The sequence below is a fragment of the Heteronotia binoei genome, chromosome 11, assembly GCF_032191835.1.
Source record: "Heteronotia binoei isolate CCM8104 ecotype False Entrance Well chromosome 11, APGP_CSIRO_Hbin_v1, whole genome shotgun sequence".
NCBI lineage: Eukaryota > Metazoa > Chordata > Lepidosauria > Squamata > Gekkonidae > Heteronotia > Heteronotia binoei.
This window is the reverse complement of record NC_083233.1, coordinates 51,013,778-51,036,844: the sequence shown is the minus strand read 5'-3', so window position 1 is coordinate 51,036,844 and position 23,067 is coordinate 51,013,778. Positions and strand designations below refer to the sequence as shown.

The 23,067-nt window shown below is 44.7% G+C and overlaps 1 protein-coding gene across 2 annotated transcripts; it reads right to left on the bottom strand.

Moving 5' to 3' along the window:
• Nucleotides 1–1,138: 1,138 nt before the first annotated feature.
• POP5 (POP5 homolog, ribonuclease P/MRP subunit) lies at nt 1,139–13,261 on the bottom strand. 2 transcript variants are annotated; one of them, XM_060249690.1, is made up of 5 exons: nt 12,773–13,261; nt 10,526–10,668; nt 9,692–9,841; nt 8,731–8,814; nt 1,139–1,344 (listed from the first exon to the last, which is right to left on the bottom strand). In XM_060249690.1, the coding sequence occupies exons 1-5, from the start codon at nt 12,790–12,792 to the stop codon at nt 1,241–1,243; spliced, it is 501 nt and encodes a 166-aa protein (XP_060105673.1). In that variant the 5' UTR covers nt 12,793–13,261; the 3' UTR covers nt 1,139–1,240. The 2 variants fall into 2 exon arrangements, with proteins under 2 accessions (XP_060105673.1, XP_060105674.1); XM_060249691.1 differs by having other exon boundaries at nt 1,139–1,341.
• Nucleotides 13,262–23,067: the final 9,806 nt, after the last annotated feature.

Here is a 23,067-nt window from a genome sequence, read left to right as displayed (position 1 = left end):
GTCCAGAGGAGGGCGACGAAGATGGTGAGGGGTCTGGAGACCAAGTCCTATGAGGAAAGGTTGAAGGAGCTGGGCATGTTTAGCTGGAGAGGAGGTGGCTGAGAGGTGATTGGATCACCATCTTCAAGTACTTGAAGGGCTGTCATATAGAGGATGGTGTGGAATTGTTTTCTGTGGCCCCGGAAGGTAGGACCAGAATCAGTGGGTTGAAATTAAATCAAGAGTTTCCGGCTCAACATTAGGAAGAACTTCATGACCGTTAGAGCGATTCCTCAGTGGAACAGGCTTCCTTGGGAAGTGGTGGGCTCTCCTTCTTTGGAGGTTTTTAAACTGAGGCTAGATGGCCATCTAGCAGCAATGAAGATCCTGTGAATTTGGGGGAAGGTGTTTGTGAGTTTCCTGCATTGTGCAGGAGGTTGTACTAGATGACCCTAGTACAACTCTATGATTCTATATAGGTGGCAGCGGCTTGGGGGGGCAGGGGCTCGTGTGAAGCGCGGCATGGAGTGCCGAAGATAAATATAGAGGGGAGGGGGCTGTCGGGCTGCCCCTGGTGACCCAGTATTGAGGCTTCCTGCAAATGGGAAACACTGCTCTAGAGCTACATAATCAAATTTGAAAATCCTTCACAGGCATTTGTAGGCATTGCCCTGCTTGCTGGATAAGCCAGGAAAGAGAAGATCCTTTGAAACCTTCTTGCTTCTGATGCTTTCCTAAGTATTTCAAGAGCAGTAATGTCAGTTTATGCTCCACTTGATCAGTGTTCAGCTGAATTCTCAGCAGCTTGTAAATTATAAAGGATTTCCCCACAAGATGAATTGCCAAGCCCTTTTGGTCCTATAACTTGTGTGTGGTTGTCCTCAGAGGCCTGTAAAAATTTGCCAGTTCCATCTACTTAGTCCTCTTTGCCTCCATAAGGCTTCAAGCTGAGTCACATCACGCTCCAAGCCTCTTTTAGGAATAGTTTCAGTTTGAGCTAAACAGGGAATAACACAAAGCTTTACATTATAGGCAATGGTTACTGCTGGTCCAATAAAAAGGTTAGAATAATACATTGTGTCTCCTGCAGCATCTTAAAAAGGATGCATTTTAAGATATTTACTCCTCTGTATTTATTACAGGTATGCTATAAGCTGGGTTGCATTTTTTCATAAATTCTTTATTTTTCTTCCCCAAAGGCGGAGTGGTAGGGAAAATGGTTTCTTCAATATCAGTGCTTGCTCAAAAAGGAACCCGAGAGTCATTTCATGCTGTCGTCATCACTTTCTTCATCCTTACTGTGAAACTGTTCCTCTTCTACAACCATACAGCTCTGTACTGACTTCTGGATAGCTTGTCTATCTGCTGCAACAAAAAACTGGATAACATCAGTTCACAAAACAGTCTGTAAATCAGTCTATTTGAGTGTTCAAAAGCATGGCAGACAATTTGGGGAAGCGGCCCTAAGGCTCATGCTTGTTGGTTGAGGCCCTACAGTCTCACATTACCGACTGTTCTCTCACATTGAAATTCAAAAGCCACTATGAAGGGCTTTTATTTTTATCCATTCAGATGAAGTCCTTGTTTTAAAACAGCTACAGGGAATAGTTCTGTAAAATAAGTATAAATGGAAAAATCATGCAAAATATATTCTGTATAATTCTAGTTTTGGTCAAAGAAACTACATGCCATCCTTCGACATTGCAGCAGCCCTTGGCCACATTCACTGAAGCATGTCTGGAAGTGCTAGAAGCTTGCTTTCAAAAAAGTTTCCAAGGAAGCTGAATACTGCACTCTGAACCACATGTGGTATGTGGGTTTTCTGCACTCTGGGCTGTATGCCACAATTCTTCAAAGCTAAACTATCACACTGCACCTTCCTGAAACAAGAAAATGTTTACATAGCAGCAACACTCTTCTCCGGTGGTCTGGACAGTGGGTCGGTCCGACTACTGGGTATAGGCTCCTCCTCCTCGTCACAGGGTCGGGTGCTCCAATCGATCCGGAGGGGGAGTGGCCTATACCACCCAGGACGCGCCAGTTCTTCTCCCGGCCCTGCACGAGGCAGGACGGTTTTTCTCCAGGCGCTTGCTGAGAAGCGCAGAAGATCCGGATTACTGAAACAAAACAGACCGGAAGCGTTGGGATCGGTCCCAACAACACCGGTGGTGGCAGTCTGCAGGGTCTACTCACGAGTAGACCTTGAGCGAACGGCAGACGCCCGCAGCGCTTCGTTCCCTCGCAGTCGCGATTGGAACCAAGCCGGAAGGAAAGAGAGGCGGCAAGTGCAGAAGCAGCACGGTAAGCCGCCCTACAGCAACAGGGCTGCGCGCGAGTCCACGGGGCTTCAGATGGGTCCCCAGGCTGCCCGCGTTGTCTCTCCTTCGGACTGCCTAGTCGTATAGGCTTGGCAAAGGAGTGAGAGAGAGAGGCCTCTGAGGGGGTTTGTTCCTGACTGGAAGGCAAGATACCAAAACACCCAATAGAGGGCGCAACGGAGACATTCTGTCTTCCATTCTGAGCCTTTTCCCGCTTCTTTTTTAGTTGCTTTTGCCTTTCCTTCCCTTATAGGGACGTGAGAAGCTACAAAATGGCGACTAGCTCTCACAGCAACTCACACAGCGAATGTGATCTACCTCTTCTGTCTGGGGCTCTGACTCCTCAACAGGAGGCTCAGAATCTTGACCTCACAAGAGAGGATGCCAAGTCAAATTTAGTCCTTTGGCTTAAGAAAGAGCTGCTAAAAGAGTTGGGACAGGACCTTCGTCAGCAGCTGGACTCCCCTGCTTCCCTATAACCAAAAAAGAAGGATGGAGGGAAAAGGGGCAGAGATACTAGTCCCAGTGACACTATGGAAGGACGCTCTAAGATCAAGCCTCCTTTGGGTTTGGATTCCCCCCTCTTGAGCTCAGCTGAGGAATCAGAAAACTCTGAGCAGTCAGATAAGGAGGAGGGTGAACTGTCAGACAAGGAGGAGCAGACTGACACTGTTCAATCTAGGCTCTTTCCTTCTGAATACTATTCAAAATTGCTTCCCAAAGTACTGAGGACCCTCAACTTTGTACCCACTCCTAAAGAAAATGAGGAGTTGGATCCTGATCTCCCCACAGGTTCAGGGGAGATGATGCCAAAATTGAGCAGTGCTCAGACAGGGGTTCCTTTGCCTGCGGCCTTTTTTGCCTTAGTCAAAGCGGAATGGGAACGTCCGACTAAGCCTAAAGCAAACCAACAGGTTCTCTCCAAACTTTATTCGCTTATTCCACAGGCTACTAAGAGATTAAAGTTACCAACAGTGGATGACCCTGTAACTAGCCTGATTTCCAATTCGGTCCTTCCTATGGACGCAGATGGTTTACCCAGGGATCCATGTGATAGGAGGGTTGAGCAGGCCTTACACAAAGAGTTTGAAGCGACATCTTGGGCCATCAAGGCAGCCACTACGTCTTCATTGTTTGCCAGAGCAATGTGCACGTGGTCTAATAACTTGGCAGCAGCAGACAGTGGAGCTCCTAAGGAGTTCAAGGACGAGTTAAAAAAAAAAAAAAGATTGCTTTATCCGCTGCCTTCGTGGCAGATAGTTCATTAGACACCATGCAACTGGCGGCCAGGGCCATGGCATGTGGGGTAGCTGCCAGACGCAACATTTGGTTGCGTAATTGGGAGGTAGACACTGCAGCCCAAGCCAGGGTGGCAGCGGTGCCTTTTAAAGGAGCCTTGTTGTTCGGGGAGGGTCTAGATAGATACCTCATTGAGAACAAGGATAAAAAGAAGGTTTTACCTTCCAAGAGTAAAGAGTCGAAACAGAGGAAGTCCTTTCCTTCCTTTCGAGATTCGAAGAAACCATCCAGACCAGGTTCCTTTCGTCCCTTCAGAGGCAAGTGGCAGCAGAAGGGGCGTGATCCCAAACCATATTACTCTGGGAAGGCAGATCAGGGTTCCAAAAATCCCTTCAAGAAAGGAGGATCCCAGTGACTATGCCTCTCACCAGCCGACAAACAAAATAGGGGGTCGTCCTTCCCTTTTCACAGACATTTGGAATCAGTCAATTCAGGACAAGTGGGTTCTAGAAGTAGTGGAACAAGGTTACGCCTTGGAATTCCACTCTCTTCCCCCCAACCATTTTCGAGGGGTTCCCCGGAAAAAAGATTTATCTGCTCACAGAGCAATGTTGTCGGCCATTCAGCACTTGGTGAATATAGGGGCAGTGGAGGCCGTCAAGGTACTTCAACAGGGTTTGGGGGTCTATTTGGTGATATTTTTAGTTCCCAAAAAGAACGGGGAGTTCAGAACCATTCTGGATCTGAAATGGCTCAACGAGTTCATCCTGACAAAACATTTCAAGATGGAGACACTACGGTCAGTATTGCTAGCCATTCAGCCTCAGGATTTTCTGGCTTCCTTGGATCTGTCAGAGGCCTACTTGCATGTTCCCATTCGGGAATCACTCAGAAGTTTTCTACGTTTCTCCTACGGGGGGAAGCATTTTCAATATCGAGCCCTGCCGTTTGGTCTGCAGTCTGCGCCCCGGGTATTCACAAAAATTCTGGTGACCCTGGTGGCGGAGCTGAGATTGCGGGGTGTGGCCCTATTTCCTTCCCTGGACGACATTCTGGTGAAGGCAGGGTCCCACCAGCAATGCCTGGAGGGCATGCAGCAGACAGTGACCATGTTGCGCTCTCACGGCTTCGTGGTGAACCTAGAGAAGAGCAATCTGCTTCCCTCTCAGATACTAGTGCATCTGGGAGTGGAAATAAATACAAAGGTGGACAGAGTCTTCTTAACCCCAGAGAGACGGGAGAAGTTTTGCCTCCTTCTGCAAGGGGTGTTACAGCAACCGAAGGTGCCAGTCATGAAGTTAGCACAAGTTTTAGGGATGGTGGTATCCTTTCAGGATCTACTGTCTTGGGCCAGATTCCACACTCATCCCCTACAATCTTTTCTGCGGCCTTTTCAGGAGATTATAAGGAACAAAATTCCCAAACTGGTGACACTACCATTAGAGGTGACGTCCCAGTTACAGTGGTGGTTGAACCCGGGTCTTTTCAGTCCAGGTTACCCGCTTCGCGAACGTCAGAGGGTTTGCATGACTACAGATGCCAGTTTATGGGGTTGGGGGGCTCACTCACAGGATCAAATGATCCAGGGTCAGTGGGAGCCTCACGAGATGAAGCGCAGTATCAACTTCCTGGAACTCAGGGCGATCCGGTTAGGGTTGCAGGCAGTTCTGAGGGGTCACCATGTCCTGGTGAAAACGGACAACTCAACCACCAAAGCATATGTAAATCGACAGGGAGGAACCAGGGTGAAATCACTTCATGCCAAGGCGAAGGTTCTCTTCGAGTGGGCCGAAGTCAATCTCCTGTCAATAAAAGCGGTGCATGTTCCAGGGAAGGACAATCTGCTAGCGGATTGGCTCAGCAGACGCTGGCTGGACCAAACGGAGTGGATGTTACACAGGGACACCTTCCGTCTAATAGTGGACAGGTACGGACCTGTGTCGGTGGACTTGTTTGCCACGGCAGAAAATTGCCAAGTGGACAGGTTCTTTGCCAAGGTCAGAGACACAAGGGCAGAAGGAACCGATGCCCTCAGCGCCGACGGGACTAGTGTAGGCCTTCCCACCCCTTCCTCTATTACCCAGGGTGTTACAGAGGGTGGTGGAACTAAAGGCGGAGATGGTGTTGGTGGCTCCCTTCTGGCCGAGACGGTCATGGTTCCAGGAGCTCCTGAGGTCGTCTATTCAGCCTCCTTGGCGGCTGCCAGGGAGGGACGACCTTCTGACACAGGGCAGCATGTCTCATCCTCAACCAGACATGTTGCAATTGACAGTTTGGAAGTTGAGCGGTTACAGCTCAAGGAACTAGGTTGTAGCACCAGAGTGGTGGACACTATGTTAGCATCGCGTAAGTGTTCCACTAATAGGATATACAATACCACCTGGAAGGTTTTTGCTTCGTGGTCTACCTTACGGGGGTGGGATCCGATGAAGGTGAAGGTAAATGGTATTCTAGGTTTTCTTCAGGAAGGGGCAGACAAGGGGCTTTCTACCAGCACGCTACGGCGTCAGGTGGCGGCCATATCGTCTATACAGGGGGTGCGGGGACGTAAGTCCTTGTCAGCGCATCCGCACATTAAACAGTTCCTGAAGGGTGTTGCTCTCCTTAAGCCCCCACAGGTACATAGATTCCCCTCGTGGAAGTTGAATATAGTACTAACTGCGTTGTGTGTGCGTCCCTTCGAACCTATGGCTTCCTGTGGACTGAAGGAACTGACTCTAAAAACAATTTTTCTAGTGGGTATCACTACAGCACGGAGAGTGTCTGAGTTAAGGGCCCTGTCGGTCGACTAGGAGCTTTGTGTTTTCCATAATAAAAGGGTGGTGCTGAGGCCAGACCCATCTTTCATTCCTAAAGTTAATTCTGTCTTTCATAGGTCCCAGGAGTTGGTTCTTCCAAATTTTTGTCCCAAACCCCAGTCTCCCAAGGAAAGGGAGCTGCACTGTTTAGACGTTAGGAGGGCACTTAGTTTTTACATTGATCGCACAAAAGACTGGAGGAAGTCTGATGCATTGTTTGTTTCATTTAGCAAGTAGTCGCAGGGCCGACAGGTCTCCACTTCCTCCCTTAGCAGGTGGCTACGGGAGTGTATTGTTTTGGCTTACAAGGCCCAAGGTCAAACCCCTCCAGATGGGATCACAGCCCATTCTCTAAGGGGTGCTGCAACATCAGCTGTGTACCGGTCCTTTCCGTCCTTAGAAGCTGTGTGTAAGGCAGCGACTTGGAAATCGGTACATACCTTTACCAGGCACTATAAAGTGGATAAATGGGCTTCAGCGGAGGCGGCCTTTGGGAGGCGTGTGCTGCAGCATGCACTCTAACCAGGGAAGCCGGTCCTGCCCGGGGATGTTCAGCTTTGTTACGTCCCAGTAGTCGGACCGACCCACTGTCCAGACCACTGGAGAATGGAAGATTGGTATCACTTACCGTGAAGCTTCCTTCTCGGTGGACTGGCAGTGGGTCGGTCCGGCCCGCCCGTTAAAGGTTGAGCGGCTTCCTGAGTTTTGGAGATGGATCCTGGAGCAATGGTGCTTTCCCTGTGGGGAGGATGTTACCTTTGCTTTGCTTAACAGTGACTTTCTTTCAATCTGCCATTTGTATGGTGTGTTGAACTGTAATAAACTAATCTTCTCATTTATTCGTCTCTGTACGTGAATGGGGAGGTGGTGAAAATTTTTATTATTAGGGGGATGCGGCTTGGATACAACTGGCGCGTCCTGGGTGGTATAGGCCACTCCCCCTCCGGATCGATTGGAGCACCCGACCCTGTGACGAGGAGGAGGAGCCTATACCGAGTAGTCGGACCGACCCACTGCCAGTCCACCGAGAAGGAAGCTTCACGGTAAGTGATACCAATCTTCTGTTCTAACCCATGCTGAAGGCAGCCTGCCTAGAAGAAACTTAACAGACCTGTCAGCTTGCATGAAGACATAGCTTTGGAGAAGTTTAAAGGGACAGAGCATGTATTTCAGGAGGGGGCATTCCTATACTCAAACCAAGCACTTACAACCCCCATTCACCTTACGTGTTGCACTTTGGCTGCTGTCCCATTTAAGAGATGTTCCTTCCAGACACCCCATTTTAATTGAATCTAGCAAGGAACACAGCCTTAAGAGTAGGGAGGACAATTGTAAATACTTCTACTCATCAGAAGATGAATTTGTCCCCTCGGCCTTAAAGGTATACAATGCTAAAATTCTAAACCAATTCCTGTATGGTGTGGAAATTTAGATTTAGGCTGTTTCTAGAAAAATAGATTCCATCCAGTATAACTTTTTTCCAATGTCTTTAAAGTTTTAAAATCTGAGGAATGATCTAATTGGGCTTATCCAGACAGATACACATTTTAGCCAATGGGACCAACTATTGGAAAATGGAAATGTCTAGTAATAACATGATTAAGAATACAGAAACAAAAGACACAAGACAAAAAAGTCTGTAAGGAAGCTGGATGTTACGCTCTTAGGGCGTGCAGGGTATTGTTCATAACTCCACTTAGGAATTGCCCTTCTGATACAACTGCCAAATATTTTTATTAGTTGTCAGTCCCAAACTAAGAGGAGGTTTTTTTTGCAAGAACGAACACTGGGGAGGGACAATGGCTCAGTGATAGAGCATCTGCTTGGTAAGCAGACGGTCCCAGGTTTAATCCCCGGCATCTCCAACTAAAAAGGGTCCAGGCAAATAGGTGTGAAAAACCTCAGCCTGAGACCCTGGAGAGCCGCTGCCAGTCTGAGTAGACAATACTAACTTTGATGGACCCAGGGTCTGATTCAGTAGAAGGCAGCTTCATATGTTCATATATATGTTCATTCTTCCCTTGGTTTTGGAGGGCAGATATAATAGAGTAGCATACTCTGATAGATCATGCAGATGCTCATATGATAAAATCGAAACTATCGAATGTATAATTTTAGAGTGCCCTATATTTAATGAATTGAGGGCTAATTTAGTCATCTCTTTACTTAAAAATATGGAATTGCTAAATGCGTGAGCTCAAGTGTCATAGTTACTATCGGATACAAATGATCATGTCACCCTTTCATCAGTGGCAAAATTCATAGGTGCAATAATCAAATATAAAAGAAATAATACTGAGTAAGGTCTTTTAAAATTTTTGGTTCTAACTTCAGCTTAAGGCAATAGTCATATTACTAGATAGATAGAACTTGTCCTAGTTTGCACAGCTAGTTACCTTCATTGGTGCAGTTGCGCAGCAACACCAGTAGCTGGTTCCTGTTGTACTGAATTAGGAATTTCTGACATGTTCTTATTGTAGCTGGAAAAGGAGAAAAAAAAGCCAACAATTCCACAGGTGAGTCAACAATTCCACAGACTCTTAAAAACAGTCATCTAGTAATTAATTGAACCATAAAACAGAACTCTAGGACAAAACCTTGGGGAAGAACGCCACAAAAAACATTTAGAGCATACAATGCACTTCAAGCCTTCATAAAACATTCCTAATTTCTTCACTCTTGGGAAGTACAAGGGAAGGAGAGAATATGCTAGCCAGCTGGAGAATTGCCAGTTACATAAATACCTTTGAGCTGTTGAACATGATCACTTGCAATCCATTGCTGAATGCAGAGGTAATAAGATTCCACAGTTGTATCTTTGTTCCAGGCCTAAAGTTCTATAATCCAGACTTACTGTTCTCAGAAGGCAGACCCAAATACTAGAAGGTCTCATCTCTGACCGGTCTGGCTGCACCTGCCCATACATTCAGAGGCATTAACCCTTTCCTTTCTGTTTGGTGTAGTGGTTAAGTGTGCGGACTCTTATCTGGGAGAACCAGGTTTGATTCCCCACTCCTCCACCTGCACCTGCTGGAATGGCCTTGGGTTAGCCATAGCTATTGCAGGAAGTTGTCCTTGAAAGGGCAGCTGCTGTGAGAGCCCTCTCAGCCCCATCCACCTCATGGGATGTCTGTTGTGGGGGGAGAAGACATAGGAGATTGTAAGCCATTCTGAGTCTCTGATTCAGAGAGAAGGGCGGGGTATAAATCTGCAGTCATCGTCTTCTCTCTGCTGTCCTGACATTAAACAAAATGAAACAATTCAGACTGTCTAAGGCAGCAGACTTCAGAGCACACAGGAGCACTGGCTTAAGGAGCTATACTGTTGGAATGGAAAAACCCAAGCAAAAGAGCTCACCTCCAACATGCAGCGTGTTAAAGGAACATGGATAACGTTGGTTCCTGCTCTCTAAGTGAGTTATAAAAGGCAGAGATGACCAGAGAAGCCGATGAAAATCTTTCCGGCAGCACAAAAGAACTATCCCTGTGTAGGCATTGAGATACTTCACTGGGGAAAAAGAGAAGAGAATAATGCTCCACAGATTAGCTTTGGATGAATGTGCATGTGTAACCTCAAATATGGGATGTGAAGAAGGCCATGTCTACTGAGAGCAAGCTGATAATGGGACAGGTACCATCAGTCTGAACGGTAATGACCTTGGCAGTTTCATCAGTGACATATGAGAGCTAAAGTTGTAGGTTTTTGCCTGAAGAATGGTGTCTGGAAATTATTAGGGTTGCAGAGCTTCTTGCAGAGGCAAGAAAGGGTGGTGGATGGTTTTCAGTTCAGTAATTCCTCCAATTGTTTAAAAAACTAGTTGCCAAGACCTGTGGCTATTGCGCCAGCACAAGATTGGACAAACAGTTCAGAAGTAGCAGTAGATATACCTTACACTTTCTTCATGAAACAAATTCTTCAGTTGCTAGACACCAATTATTAACACATCAGAGCCAAGGCAGGCCCTCACAGGCAATCCCCAAGCAGTAGCCAGGGCTCAGTAAGTGCAACGCCATCTGGGCAAGTTATTGCTACCCACTAGCATATTTAAGTCTTAGATATTCTCCAAAGGAGAGGGACAGGCGCAGACCTGTAAAGTGATTTAGGGGTGAAGGAGAGGAGAGGGCAAGAACAGATTTCCTTGAAGATAGGAATCAGATGTAGCTCCTGACTGCAAAGCATCACAAACCAGACCTGAGAATGCAATGGAGCAGCAAGCAAGCCCAAAGTCTCCATGAATTCTTGCAATGACATTCTTCACTGTATTGTGCACAGCCCATTCATCAATGCATTGCTGAAAGCGTGAGTCTTCAGAGATAATCTCACAGAGGAAGTACCTGTAGAGGTAATGAGAAGGCAGCTTGTCACACCAACAGGGAGAAGTTAGGTGTATTTTACAAATCCTGGAAAAGGATCTATGGGAAATTATTTCATCTTGTGGGAGGAAACATTTGGATCACAACCTGCATCTACCTCAGGCTTGTTTATGCTGAAACTCAATCTTATGCTGAAACTCAAACTTTGATCTATAGTTCCGCACCACCTTTGACTCAAACAACTTCTAATGGACACTAAATTAGAAGCAAACCTTAGCATAAGTTTACACATTATCAAACTAGTCCAAAAGAACTCTGGAATTTGGGAGAAAAGACAGAATAAAACTACACCAACATTTTGGTAAATGGATAGGTGAGCACTGTTTGATTAAGAACATAAGAGAAGCCATGTTGGATCAGGCCAATGGCTCATCCAGTCCAACACTCTGTGTCACACAGTGGCCAATATATATGTGTGTGTGTGTGTGTATGTGTGTGTACACACAGACACATATACACATACATACATACTGTGGCTAATAGCCACTGATGGACCTCTGCTCCATATTCTTATCCAGTCCCCTCTTAAAGCTGGCTATGCTTGTAGCTACCACCACCTCCTGTGGCAGTGAATTCCACATGTTAATCACCCTTTGGATGAAGAAGTACTTCTTTTATCTGTTTTAACCTGACTGCTCAGCAATTTCATTGAATGCCCACGAGTTCTTGTATTGTAAGAAAGGGAGAAAAGTACTTCTTTCTCTACTTTCTCCACCCCATGCATAATCTTGTAAACCTCTATCATGTCACCCCGCAGTCGACTTTTCTCCAAGCTAAAGAGCCCCAAGGGTTTTAACCTTTCTTCATAAGGAAAGTGTTCCAAACCTTTAATCATTCTAGTTGTTCTTTTCTGCACTTTTTCCAATGCTGTAATATCCTTTTTGAGGTGCGGTGACCAGAATTGTACACAGTATTCCAAATGAGACCGCACCATCAATTTATAAATTATGGCACATTTATAAATTGTCTTCTTTCTCTTTTTAAAAATCGATGGAGAGAAAAATACAATTATACAACATGCACTGAAAATTAAGCTAACCTTCCCAGGCCCAACCAACTAGCTAATGGCATAAGAATATAACTCTTGCTAACTATTTTAGTTATATTCTATGCTTGTCAGCTGAAGGCACTCAACAACATGAAAACACAACTACCAACTATATAAAGACATTAAAAGCCATATAAAAACCTGATCAGTTACACAAGCAGACCGGAATTAAAACAGACAAAAAGTCAATGAATAAAACAGCAAAACAAGGAGACTGATTATACTGTCTATAACCACTGGCAATGTATTTCATGGCTTTTTTTTTGGGGGGGGGGGAGGGTGAAACTAAAGTCTGTAAACTAAACAAGTGAAACTAAACAAGTCTATAGTTATGCACACTGGGGGGAGAGGTAGCAACACTTCTATTTCTCCCTATACTAGGATTAAACATAACTCAGTGAAATTGGATCAATTTCAGCAGAAGTTCAGAATGTACAAAAAAAAGAAGTGATACTTTATACAACAAAATGTAAAGGGTCATTGTGACAAGATTTGAATAGCACTGCGACCCCATAACATAATGATCAGAATTGCTGATCTCGACTCGGGGAGACTCGGGTTCCCCTCCCACCTTTTACTATGAAAAATGCATATGATAACCTAAGGGCAATCACTCTTTCTTAGCCCTACCCACCACACAGGGCTGGTACAGGGACAAAATGAGGGAGAATTATACATGTTGCTGCCCCTTGAGTCGATGGAGGGCAGGCAGGATAAAGTATAACCAAAAAAGGATTTGGAGGGCACGGTATGTAAATTGTTGGATTTTTTCACCTTAATAAAAATAATTTTCATAAAATTACAAATTTGTGCCTTCCATGCATAGAAGTATCCCTTACGTACCGACAAGACATGAGGCAGAGCATTCATACGCCGCTAACATACTACTATACTAGACAGGCTAATTTGGTCTGATAACCCAACACAGCTCTTCTCATGCATCCAGAATAAGCTTACAAAATAATAACTTTATCTGCAAACACACCTTTAGCCAAATATCCCTCCACACAAACTCACCTGTTCTTAAACCTCACCATCTCTTATGATTTTTAGAACATTTCAATAGAACTTCCGGGAACGTTACTCCTCTCGCTCCTTGAAGCCGGAACTCAGGCCACCCAATGGCAGCACGACCTCGAGTCACCGCAGCCAATCGTAACACACAGCACGCAGGACCCGGGAAGAGAAGATTCAATAACGTATAGGAATATTTCCCGCCTTCATTGGTTCCCACTGTGGGGTGGGCATGTGAGCGGCCCCGCCCACCTTTTTCGATTTCCCTTCTCCCTTCCGGGCTCTCTACCGCTTTGCAAACGGTGGTCCCTTCGCACGTTCACGTATTCTGGATTGCCAACTCCAGGGCTCTCCCCCCCCCCGCCCCACCAATCTTGGTGTTCGATTGGTTTCTTCACCTGTCCGTCAGTGTAGCGCGTGCCCCTGGACTCGCTCTTCTGATTTCTGGCGCGGGTAGTTGTGACGGAGCTGGGGGAGGGCGGTGTGTGGAGGGCTGCTTTGTCTTAGAAGGATGGCTTTGCAGTTAGAGAACTTCGCTGCCCGCATGGGGGCGCGCGCGCCCGTTCCGAGGCTTTCCAAGGAAAATGCGCTGAGGCGAGGCGGAGAAGCCTGGCTCATAAGACACTTTCTCTTGAAAAAACGCGGGAAAAGCGAGAAAAATATATCCGAATTACATAAAGGTCGTTAACAATATGTACATGGGGGGGGGGGGGTTCAAGTCAGGTCAGCGGTACACACAGTTGTAAAGAATATCGGTGCCTCTGGAGACCTAATACCTGGGCAGCTGCACAGACCGTTCAGTCCACAGAATCTCTTCTCAGGACGGAAGAGGAAAGCGCCTTTCAGCATTTGTACTGTGGTTTTTCTCATCACGGGAAACATATAATAGTTCCTAACCTTCTGGAGGAGGTTGGCAGAACATCTTTATGTGGCACCTTCAAGACCAACACACTGTGACAAATATTCTACTGGGCCTGCTCCTATAGCCCTTTGGAATTTGTCCTATGGAGAGGGGAACAACACCTAATCAAAGAGATTTACAACAAGCTTACAAGAAGGCATGGTTATGTTTCACAATTTAGAACAAAAATTATGCATCCAAAGGTCAGTGGCAGCCATTTGCAAAGTGGATTAAAAGATAGACCAAGAAAGAAAGGCAAGCTCCACAGCTGGCCCCTAGGGATCATGCCAGTCTCCCGGTGGGTACAGAGAATGAGAAGTCACAATACAAGACTGTCAATGAAAACCCATAAGTACTTGTGACAGATTACTAAGCACAGTTTATACAACAATACTTAAACTTATTTCAGTACTTTGTATTTAAACTTGTAAATCAACATTTTATAAATTCAGTAAAGATGAACAATGCAATGCTGGAGCGGAGCTCTTCAGTGTGTTCTTGTAACAAAATACACATTCACAAAGAACAATGAGTTCAGAATCACAAAGTTCAAGAATCACAACAATATATTGATGGACCAAAGCCCCTGACAACGGGACAAAGGAGAACGAATGTCTTCTCAATTAAATGTCCAGTGCCAAAGGTGTGTAAATCCCTCATAGGGTGTAAATCCCTTGCAATAGACAGTTGACTTGGTAGGTCTGTTTCATGTAAATTTCCTCAGGAAAGGGATTATCCACTATGAATTATTCAAAGACTGAATTGTAATCTCAATTTTATAACAGTTCAAACTGGGACTCAAAGTCTCCACAATTTTCTAAGATGGCATTTGCCCCCGGATTTTTTTCTCTGGTCCCCCCTCTCAGCAACCTTGCTTAGAAATAGACCTTAGTATGGAGGGAAGGGCTGAACTCAACTGAGGAAAAAATATGTAAAGTCGAGGACAGGTAAGGGATAATACTGCAGAAACCAGACACTGAGACTATCATTCTGTACTATTCACGGACCCTATCTATTTATCAGAACAGCCTGGGAATAAAATTCAGTGAAATATGACCTAATGACATAGAAATTATATGTATGTTTTTGGGCTCCTTACTATATTCAGTTTAGCAGGAGGAGGTGTGAGCATCATAGTTTTTGTGCACAACCTTAAGTATTCCATGTAAATACCAGACAAGATGGTAATTTCATTGACCTTTTGAAGGGACGCTCAAAATATATTCTTGCCCTTAAAAACTGTTCATTTGAAGACACAAAATATAACAGCTATAACAAAATAGAACTAAATGAATGTATGGTTTGAACTCTCCAACATAATATGAAAACAATGGAACTGAGTATTTTCTTCGGCATCATTGCTGGTGGGAAGACAAGTATGGCTGGAGATGAGCAGTTTGCATTATGTCCAGGTTGGGTACAGAGTTCTGAATATCAGGAAGGGAATAGATTGATTTCATTGCTGTAAAAGATATGTTTGTTCAACGGAAACCCAACTTCCATAGTTTATGTTAATACTGCTTCATCAGTTCAGTTCACATATCTGGTCAACCACAGCTACAAAAACAGCTATGAAGGACAAGCAGAGTTTTTATAAGAACATAAGAGAAGCCATGTTGGATCAGGCCAATGGCTCATCCAGTCCAACACTCTGTCATACAGTGGCCAAAAAAATTATACACACACACACACATATATCTACAAACTGTGGCTAATAGCCACTGATGGACCTCTGATCCATATTTTTATCTAACCCCCTCTTGAAGGTGGCTATGCTTGTGGCCGCCACCACCTTCTGTGCAGTGAATTCCACATGTTAATCACCCTTTGGGTGAAGAAGTACTTCCTTTTATCCGTTTTAACCTGACTGCTCAGCAATTTAATAATAATAATAATAATAAATTTTATTTGTACCCCGCCCTCCCCTGCCGAAGCAGGCTCAGGGCGGCTAACAATACGGTGACCAATGGTGCACCAACAATAAAACAGTTACATTAGAAACATTAAATTAAACATTAATTAACCTTAAAAACCTGATTAAAACAATTAACTAAAACATATTATAACGCTATCCTTGACGCTCTTCTAGTTGATGCTGATGGCGGATTTTCTTCGTTGTCAGTATAATTCAGTTATTCATAAGCTAATTTAAAAAGGGTGGTCTTGCAGGCCCTGCGGAACTGATCAAGGTTCCGCAGGGCCCGCACCTCCTCTGGGAGTTGGTTCCAGAGATGTGGGGCTGCGGCCGAAAAGGCCCGAAAGCGAGTGTTCTGTAGTTTGATTTGTCTTGGCCCAGGGGTAGTCAGTCTGTTCTTTCCTACTGACCTCAGTGCTCTCTGGGGTTCATACGGGGAGAGACGGTCCTTCAGGTAGGCTGGTCCTCGGCCATATAGGGCTTTAAAGGTGATAACAATTTCATCAAATGTCCACGAGTTCTTGTATTGTGAGAAAGGGAGAAAAGTACTTCTTTCTCTACTTTCTCCATCCCATGCATTATCTTGTAAACCTCTATCATGTCACCCCGCAGTCAACGTTTCTCCAAGCTAAAGAGCCCCAAGAGTTTTAACCTTTTTTCATAGGGAAAGGGTTCCAACCCTTTAATCATTCTAGTTGCCCTTTTCTGCACTTCTTCCAATGCTATAATATCCTTTTTGATGTGCAGTGACCAGAATTGCACACAGTATGAGACCGCACCACCGATTTATACAGGGGCATTATGATACTGGCCTATTTGTTTTCAATTCCCAGCATGGTGTTGGCCTTTTTTATTGCAATCGCACACTGTCTTGACATTTTCAGTGAGTTATCTACCACGACCCCAAGATCTCTCTCTTGGTCAGTCTCTGCCAGTTCACACCCCATCAACTTGTATTTGTAGCTGGGATTCTTGGCCCCAATGTGCATTACTTTGCACTTGGCCACATTGAACCTCATCTGTCACGTTGACGCCCACTCACCCAGCCTCAACAGATCCCTTTGGAGTTCCTCACAATCCTCTCTGGTTTTCACCACCCTGAACAATTTAGTGTCATCTGCAAACTTGGCCACTTCACTGCTCACTCCCAAATCCAAATCATTTATGAACAAGTTAAAGAGCATGGGACCCAGTACTGAGCCCTGTGGCACCCCACTGCTTACCGTCCTCCACTGTGAAGACCGCCCATTTATACTCACTCTCTGCTTCCTATTAATTAGCCAGTTTTTGATCCACAAGAGGACCTGTCCTTTTACTCCATGACTCTCAAGCTTTCTAAGGAGCCTTTGATGAGGAACTTTATCAAAAGCTTTCTGGAAGTCAAGGTAAACAACATCTATTGGGTCTCCTTTGTCCACATGTTTGTTCACCCCCTCAAAGAACTGTAACAGGTTAGTGAGGCAAGATCTTCCTTTGCAGAACCCATGCTGAGTCTTCCTCAATAACCCGTGTTCATCAATGTGCCTACTCATTTTGTCCTTGATAATGGTTTCTACCAACTTTCCCGGTATTGAAGTCAGACTGACTGGCCTGTAATTTCCCGGATCTCCTCTGGAACCCTTTTTAAAGATGGGGGTGACATTTGCTACCTTCCAGTCCTCGGGAATGGAGGCAGATTTCAATGAAAGATTACAGATTTTTGTCAGAAGATTCACAAGTTCAACTTTGAGTTCTTTCAGAACTCTTGGATGTATGCCATCTGGACCTGGTGACTTACTAGTTTATTTATTTATTTCTCAAATTTATATCCTGCCCTCCCCACCGAAGCAGGCTAACAACATTCAACTAAAACAATAAAACAGTAAGCAACAATTTAAAATTTTTAACAATAATTAGTATCGATTAAATAATTTTAAAACAATTTAAAATGATTTAAAACAGTTTTGGTGCTAGCATTTTTTCTGGGATTTGATAAAAAGAAATTAAAGATTTTCCTGCAGCTATTGACAATGGCAAAGAACAACTTTGACAATGCATAAACAACTAGCCACCATTCTTTCTGTCCAATCTCATGGGCTACCGGAGGCAGGCAATGGCAAACCACTTCTGAACATCTCTTGCCTTGAAACCCCTTAAGTCAGCTGTGACTTGGTGGCAAAAAAAAAAAAAAAATCTGATCCAAAGTAACTTTCAGATCACACAAGGATCAGGATCCTTTAAAATATTAAATATAGAACAGTATGGGCAAAGCAGCAGAAATGCTCTTTCAGTGCACAGAGGAGAGTGGAGGTGTACCTGTGTAATTCTCATCAGATGCCTGTGGATAACTTGGAGACTCTAACCACTACGCCATGCTGATATGTAAATAAATAAAATCACATGAGCACTGAGACACAATTGTGGTATACAGTTTCACATGTGTGGCAGCTGGTGTAATGATTTTGAACTGCTGATGACATATTGAAAGCAAATCCTCCTGTGGAATAGCCACATTCGCTTCCTGTAACAAAAAGAGAAAATACCCAATCCAGGCTTTATTTAAGTGCTGTATTTGTAAGGGACATTAAAAGAAAAAGACCTGACAAGGCTGAAATTGATGTTTCTGCTTTTAGCCTTGTTGGGATGTTTGCTGGGTGCTCCATTGACACCCCCGCCCCACCCCCACACATGATGGTTTAGAATGTTTACACCCTTTCAGAGAAAATTGGTGGAATTATATGAATGGAATGAGAGCAGTGATGTCCCGTGGCTTCAATTTTCCCCTTTCTGCTTCCACCAACAGGAAGCCTCATCTACACTCCAAACCCTGTCTGTACTTGTGGCAATGAGCTGTGATTAAAAAAAAATGTTTTCTGATTATCTCTCACTATCTCAGGGCATCCATATATGCTTGGAAAGTTTGCAAAAGCAAAGAATAACCATGCTTGTGTAGAACATCTCTGAGTGATGCTATCCTGCTTCTTCTGAGACTGTCTTTTCCAAAACTCAATGACATCAGCAGGAAGAACATGGCAGAAACAGGATGCCTGAGGTATGTAGGTGCCAGGAACAGAAAATTCAAATGATACACCCTGCACAGACAACACAAGGTGAGTGTTGTGTGTATCCTTAAAGCCATAGATAATCACAAAGCTGGTAACAGAACAATAGTTTTGGGAGGAAAGGTTTAGATCTGTGGGGAAATTTTGGAGAGAAGCTGACTCTGTCCAAAAGAGATGGGCTTAATTTGAACCAAAATGGAACCAGACTGCTTGCATTTGATATCAAAAAGGCCACTGAACAACATTTCACATCTTAGATCCTTACCAGTCCAGCTTCCGCCCGGGTCATGGGATGGAGACAGTGCTGGTCACTTTAGTAGATGACCTCCAGCGGCATCTGGACCGAGGTGGCGTGGCGGTGCTGATGTGATTAGATCTGTCAGCTGCGTTCGACACGGTCGACCATCAGTTACTGACCCACTGGCTTGCCAACACAGGGATCAGGGGGCTGGCCTTACAGTGGCTTTCCTCCTTCCTTGATGGATGGGGACAAAGGGTGGCAATTGGGGGAGAGCTGTCCCAGAGGCACTCACTAGATTGTGGGGTGCCGCAAGGGGCAGTCCTCTCGCTGATGTTATTTAACATCTACATGCGCCTCCTTGCCCAAATTGCCCGGAGGGCTTGGGTGTCATCAATATACAGATGACACCCAGCTCTATCTACTAATGGACAGTCAGCCTGACTGCATCCCACAAAATCTGGACCTAGCATTGCAAGCCGTGGCAGGTTGGCTCAGGCTGAGTAGGTTGAAGCTGAATCCAATGAAGACGGAGGTCCTTTACTTGGGTCGTGGCACTCCAGGAAGAGAAATCCCCCTCCCAGTTTTTGATGGTGTGTCACTGAAAGCGGCACACAGAGTCAAGAGCTTGGGGGTTCTACTGGAGCCTTCATTGTTAATGGAGGCCCACATAGCAACCACTGCCAAATCCACGTTTTTTCATCTCAGACGGGTGAGGCAGTTGGCCCCCTTCCTGGAGTGTCATGACTTAGCAACAGTGATCCATGCAATGGTCACCTCAAGACTGGATTACTGTAATGCCCTCTACATGGGGCTGCCTTTGTGCCAAACCCGGAAGCTGCAGCTGGTGCAGAACGCGGCAGCTAGGCTGTTACTAGGGCTCCCGAAGTGGCAACTCATACAGCCGGGGCTGCGCGAGCTGCACTGGCTGCCAGTTGTATATTGGGTTCATTACAAAGTGCTGGTTATTACCTTTAAAGCCCTATATGGTCGAGGGCCTGTCTACCTTAGGGACCATCTCTCCCCATATGAGCCCCAGAGAGTACTGAGGTCAGCGGGGAAAAACTGGTTGACAATCCCTGGGCCGAAAGAGGCCATATTGAAGACCACCCGAGAACGGGCCTTTTCGATGGTAGCTCCACACTGGTGGAATCAACTTCCAGATGAAGTGTGGGGCCTGCGGAGTTTTGATCAATTCCGCAGGGCCTGCAAGACCACTCTTTTTAAGATGGCCTTCGTCTAAATATGGAGTTAAGTTAGATCCGCTGTTGACATTTCCGCCACCAAATTCACTGAAGGTCTGAGATGTAGCACCATAAATGTTAATTTTTAATAGTAATGTTGGTTTTAAATGATGGCTTTATTTAATGTATTATTTATTGAATTGTATGAATGTTTTATTGTATATCGAATTTACATGTTGTGAGCCGCCCTGAGCCTGCTTCAGCGGGGAGGGCAGGATACAAATAAAATGTATTATTATGTATTATTATTAGTAGGCTAATTCCCTGGGTAAAACCAACATGAGTTGGAAAACATCCGGATTGGGATGATTCATCTCCAAGGGATTGATTTATTTAGGGCATTTATGGTACCTTCCACACAGAGCTTTTGCTCAATCTTCCCTCCCAGCTGCATTGATTTTATTTTTTGCTGATTCCAAGCATTAAGAGTGTGGCTCCTGGGGCTTTCCCCTTTAAGCTGGAGCTAAAAACAAAGCAAAAACCATCCCCTTTGATTTGTCTCAAAAGGAGATATAATCGGGTGGCTGCTAGTAGCATCCATGTGGACACTCAGCCTGCAATCAATCCATGGATGGAGTGGTGCTCTTCCCCTACCTTCAAAATAGCAAAGCTAAACTCCATTGTTCCCCTCCCTGCCCTCAGTAGGCTTTTAAAATTTACCTTGGTCTCAGATTAGCTGTTAAAGGGAGGATGGAGATGTGGAGGGCTGAGGATGTGGGGAAGGGGAACAGAGACTGGCAAGATTCTTGTTGTATTGATACTTCTGCAGTGATGCAACAAAGGGCAAGAGGGAGAGCAGAGACAGCAGCAACTATTGCAGGAACAAGGTGTGTCGAAGAAGCTATTCCCTTCTCCCACTGATTTTGCCTCCTCGCATTGGTATTCAGAAGTTTACTGTCTCTGAATGTGGAGATTCACTTTAGTTACTGTAGCTTGTAGCCACGGATAGGTCTATCCTCCACAAATTTGTCTAATCTTTTAAAGCTGCCTATGCCTGTAGCCATCACTACATCCTCTAGCAGCAAATTCCACATTTTAATCACTTGCTGTATGAAGAAGTATTTCCTTTTGTTCATTGTATGAGTGTACTACCCATCAGCTTCATTGAATGCCTTTGAGTATTTGGGGAGAAGGAGAAAAAAAATCTTTTTCAACTCTTTCCAGACCATGCATAATTTTATAAATCTCTTTCATGCCCCCCCTCCCCCCTAGTCATCTTTCTTTAAACTGAAAAGTCTGTCAGCCTTTCCTCATAGGGAAAATGCTCCAACCCTCTAACCCACATATACATACACATTGTTTCTTGGGGAGGGACGGTAGTTCAGTGGTAGAGCATCTGCTTGGGAAGCAGAAGGTCCCAGGTTCATTCCCTGGCAGCTCCAAAAAAGGGTCCAGGCAAATAGGTGTGAAAAACCTCAGCTTGAGACCCTGGAGAGCCGCTGCCAGTCTGAGTAGACAATACTGGCTTTGATGGACCAAGGGTCTGATTCAGTATAAGGCAGCTTCATATGGTGTATCTTCCAAGCAGCAGGTCTGTGGGTATGGTCTGAAAACGGAGTGCAGTAAATGCTGCTCTTAGCCTATAAACTGCAATATCTGTCAAGTAAGAGAACATAAGAACATAAGAGAAGCCATGTTGGATCAGGCCAACGGCCCATCAAGTCCAACACTCTGTGTCACACAGTGGCAAAAAAATTTATATACACACATACACTGTGGCTAATAGCCACTGATGGACCTGTGCTCCATATTTTTATCTAAACCCCTCTTGAAGGTGGCTATACTTGTGGCTGCCACCACCTCCTGTGGCAGTGAATTCCACATGTTAATCACCCTTTGGGTGAAGAAGTACTTCCTTTTAAGAGGACCTTAAATGGACTTTTTTTATCCTATGATACCATGGTGCAGATTTTGACTGGGTTATCAGTGTGTTGTCTAGTAATGCCATCCTCATTATATACCCATTGACACAAATCCTGGATGTTCAGGGAGGATCTAAGTAAATCATTGGGGACAGTTATCGTGAGATGTTGTTATTATAAAATTCAGCACAAGTTTTGTCATTGCTTAATAAAATAGAGTAGCTTATTTTGCTAAGAGTTTCTTTTGGAAGCTGTTGGAATATCAGCTTTGATTTCAAGATTGCTAAGTGAGCTCGAGCCCTAAGTGATGGTATACCTAATTCTGCTCTCATTAAGGCTGCAGGCGATCCTTTAGGCAAAAGCAATAGCTGTCTTAAAAAAATAGTTTTGCACAGTCTCCAAGCTGGTCAATATTTGTTCCTTCCACCCCCAGAGTTCTATCCCATACAGTACATGAGGAATTACTTTGGTAATAAAGAGCTTAACAGCAGGATCTATTAGGAAACCCCCTTTAGTTCGGTAAAATCTCAGGATTACTCCCAATAGCTTATTTGCAGTTGATTTAATGGAGGCTACATTAATGTTCTAGTTCAATGTTCCGCTAAATGTTAGACCCAGATATTTGTATATCTTACACTGTTCTATTGGAGCACCATGGATGTTCCAGATATATTTTTAGGTCTTTTCCAAAAGACCACTACCTTGGTTTTGGAATAGTTGATAGATAATCTCTCCTCTTTACCGTAGTCTCCCAAGCTAACTAGAAGTCTCTTCAGACCAATTCTCGTTAGGGAAAACAAAACCATGTCATCTGCATATAGCAGTACTGATATTTTTTGTTGACCCAACATAGGTGGTACAAAATCAGGGCTGTTTAGCTTAGAAACAATGTCATTTATATAAAGATTAAAAAGTGTAGGAGCTAGCACACAGCCCTGTTTTACTCCTTTCCCTAGTTAAAGAGCCAGATGTATCTACTCTTATCCTTGCAAAGGTGTCTTGATGAAGTTCTCTCAGTAGATACAGCAACCTCTTATCTATGTTTGTCTTCAGCAACTTAACCCAAAGTCCCTCTGTGTCTATCGAGTCAAAGGCCA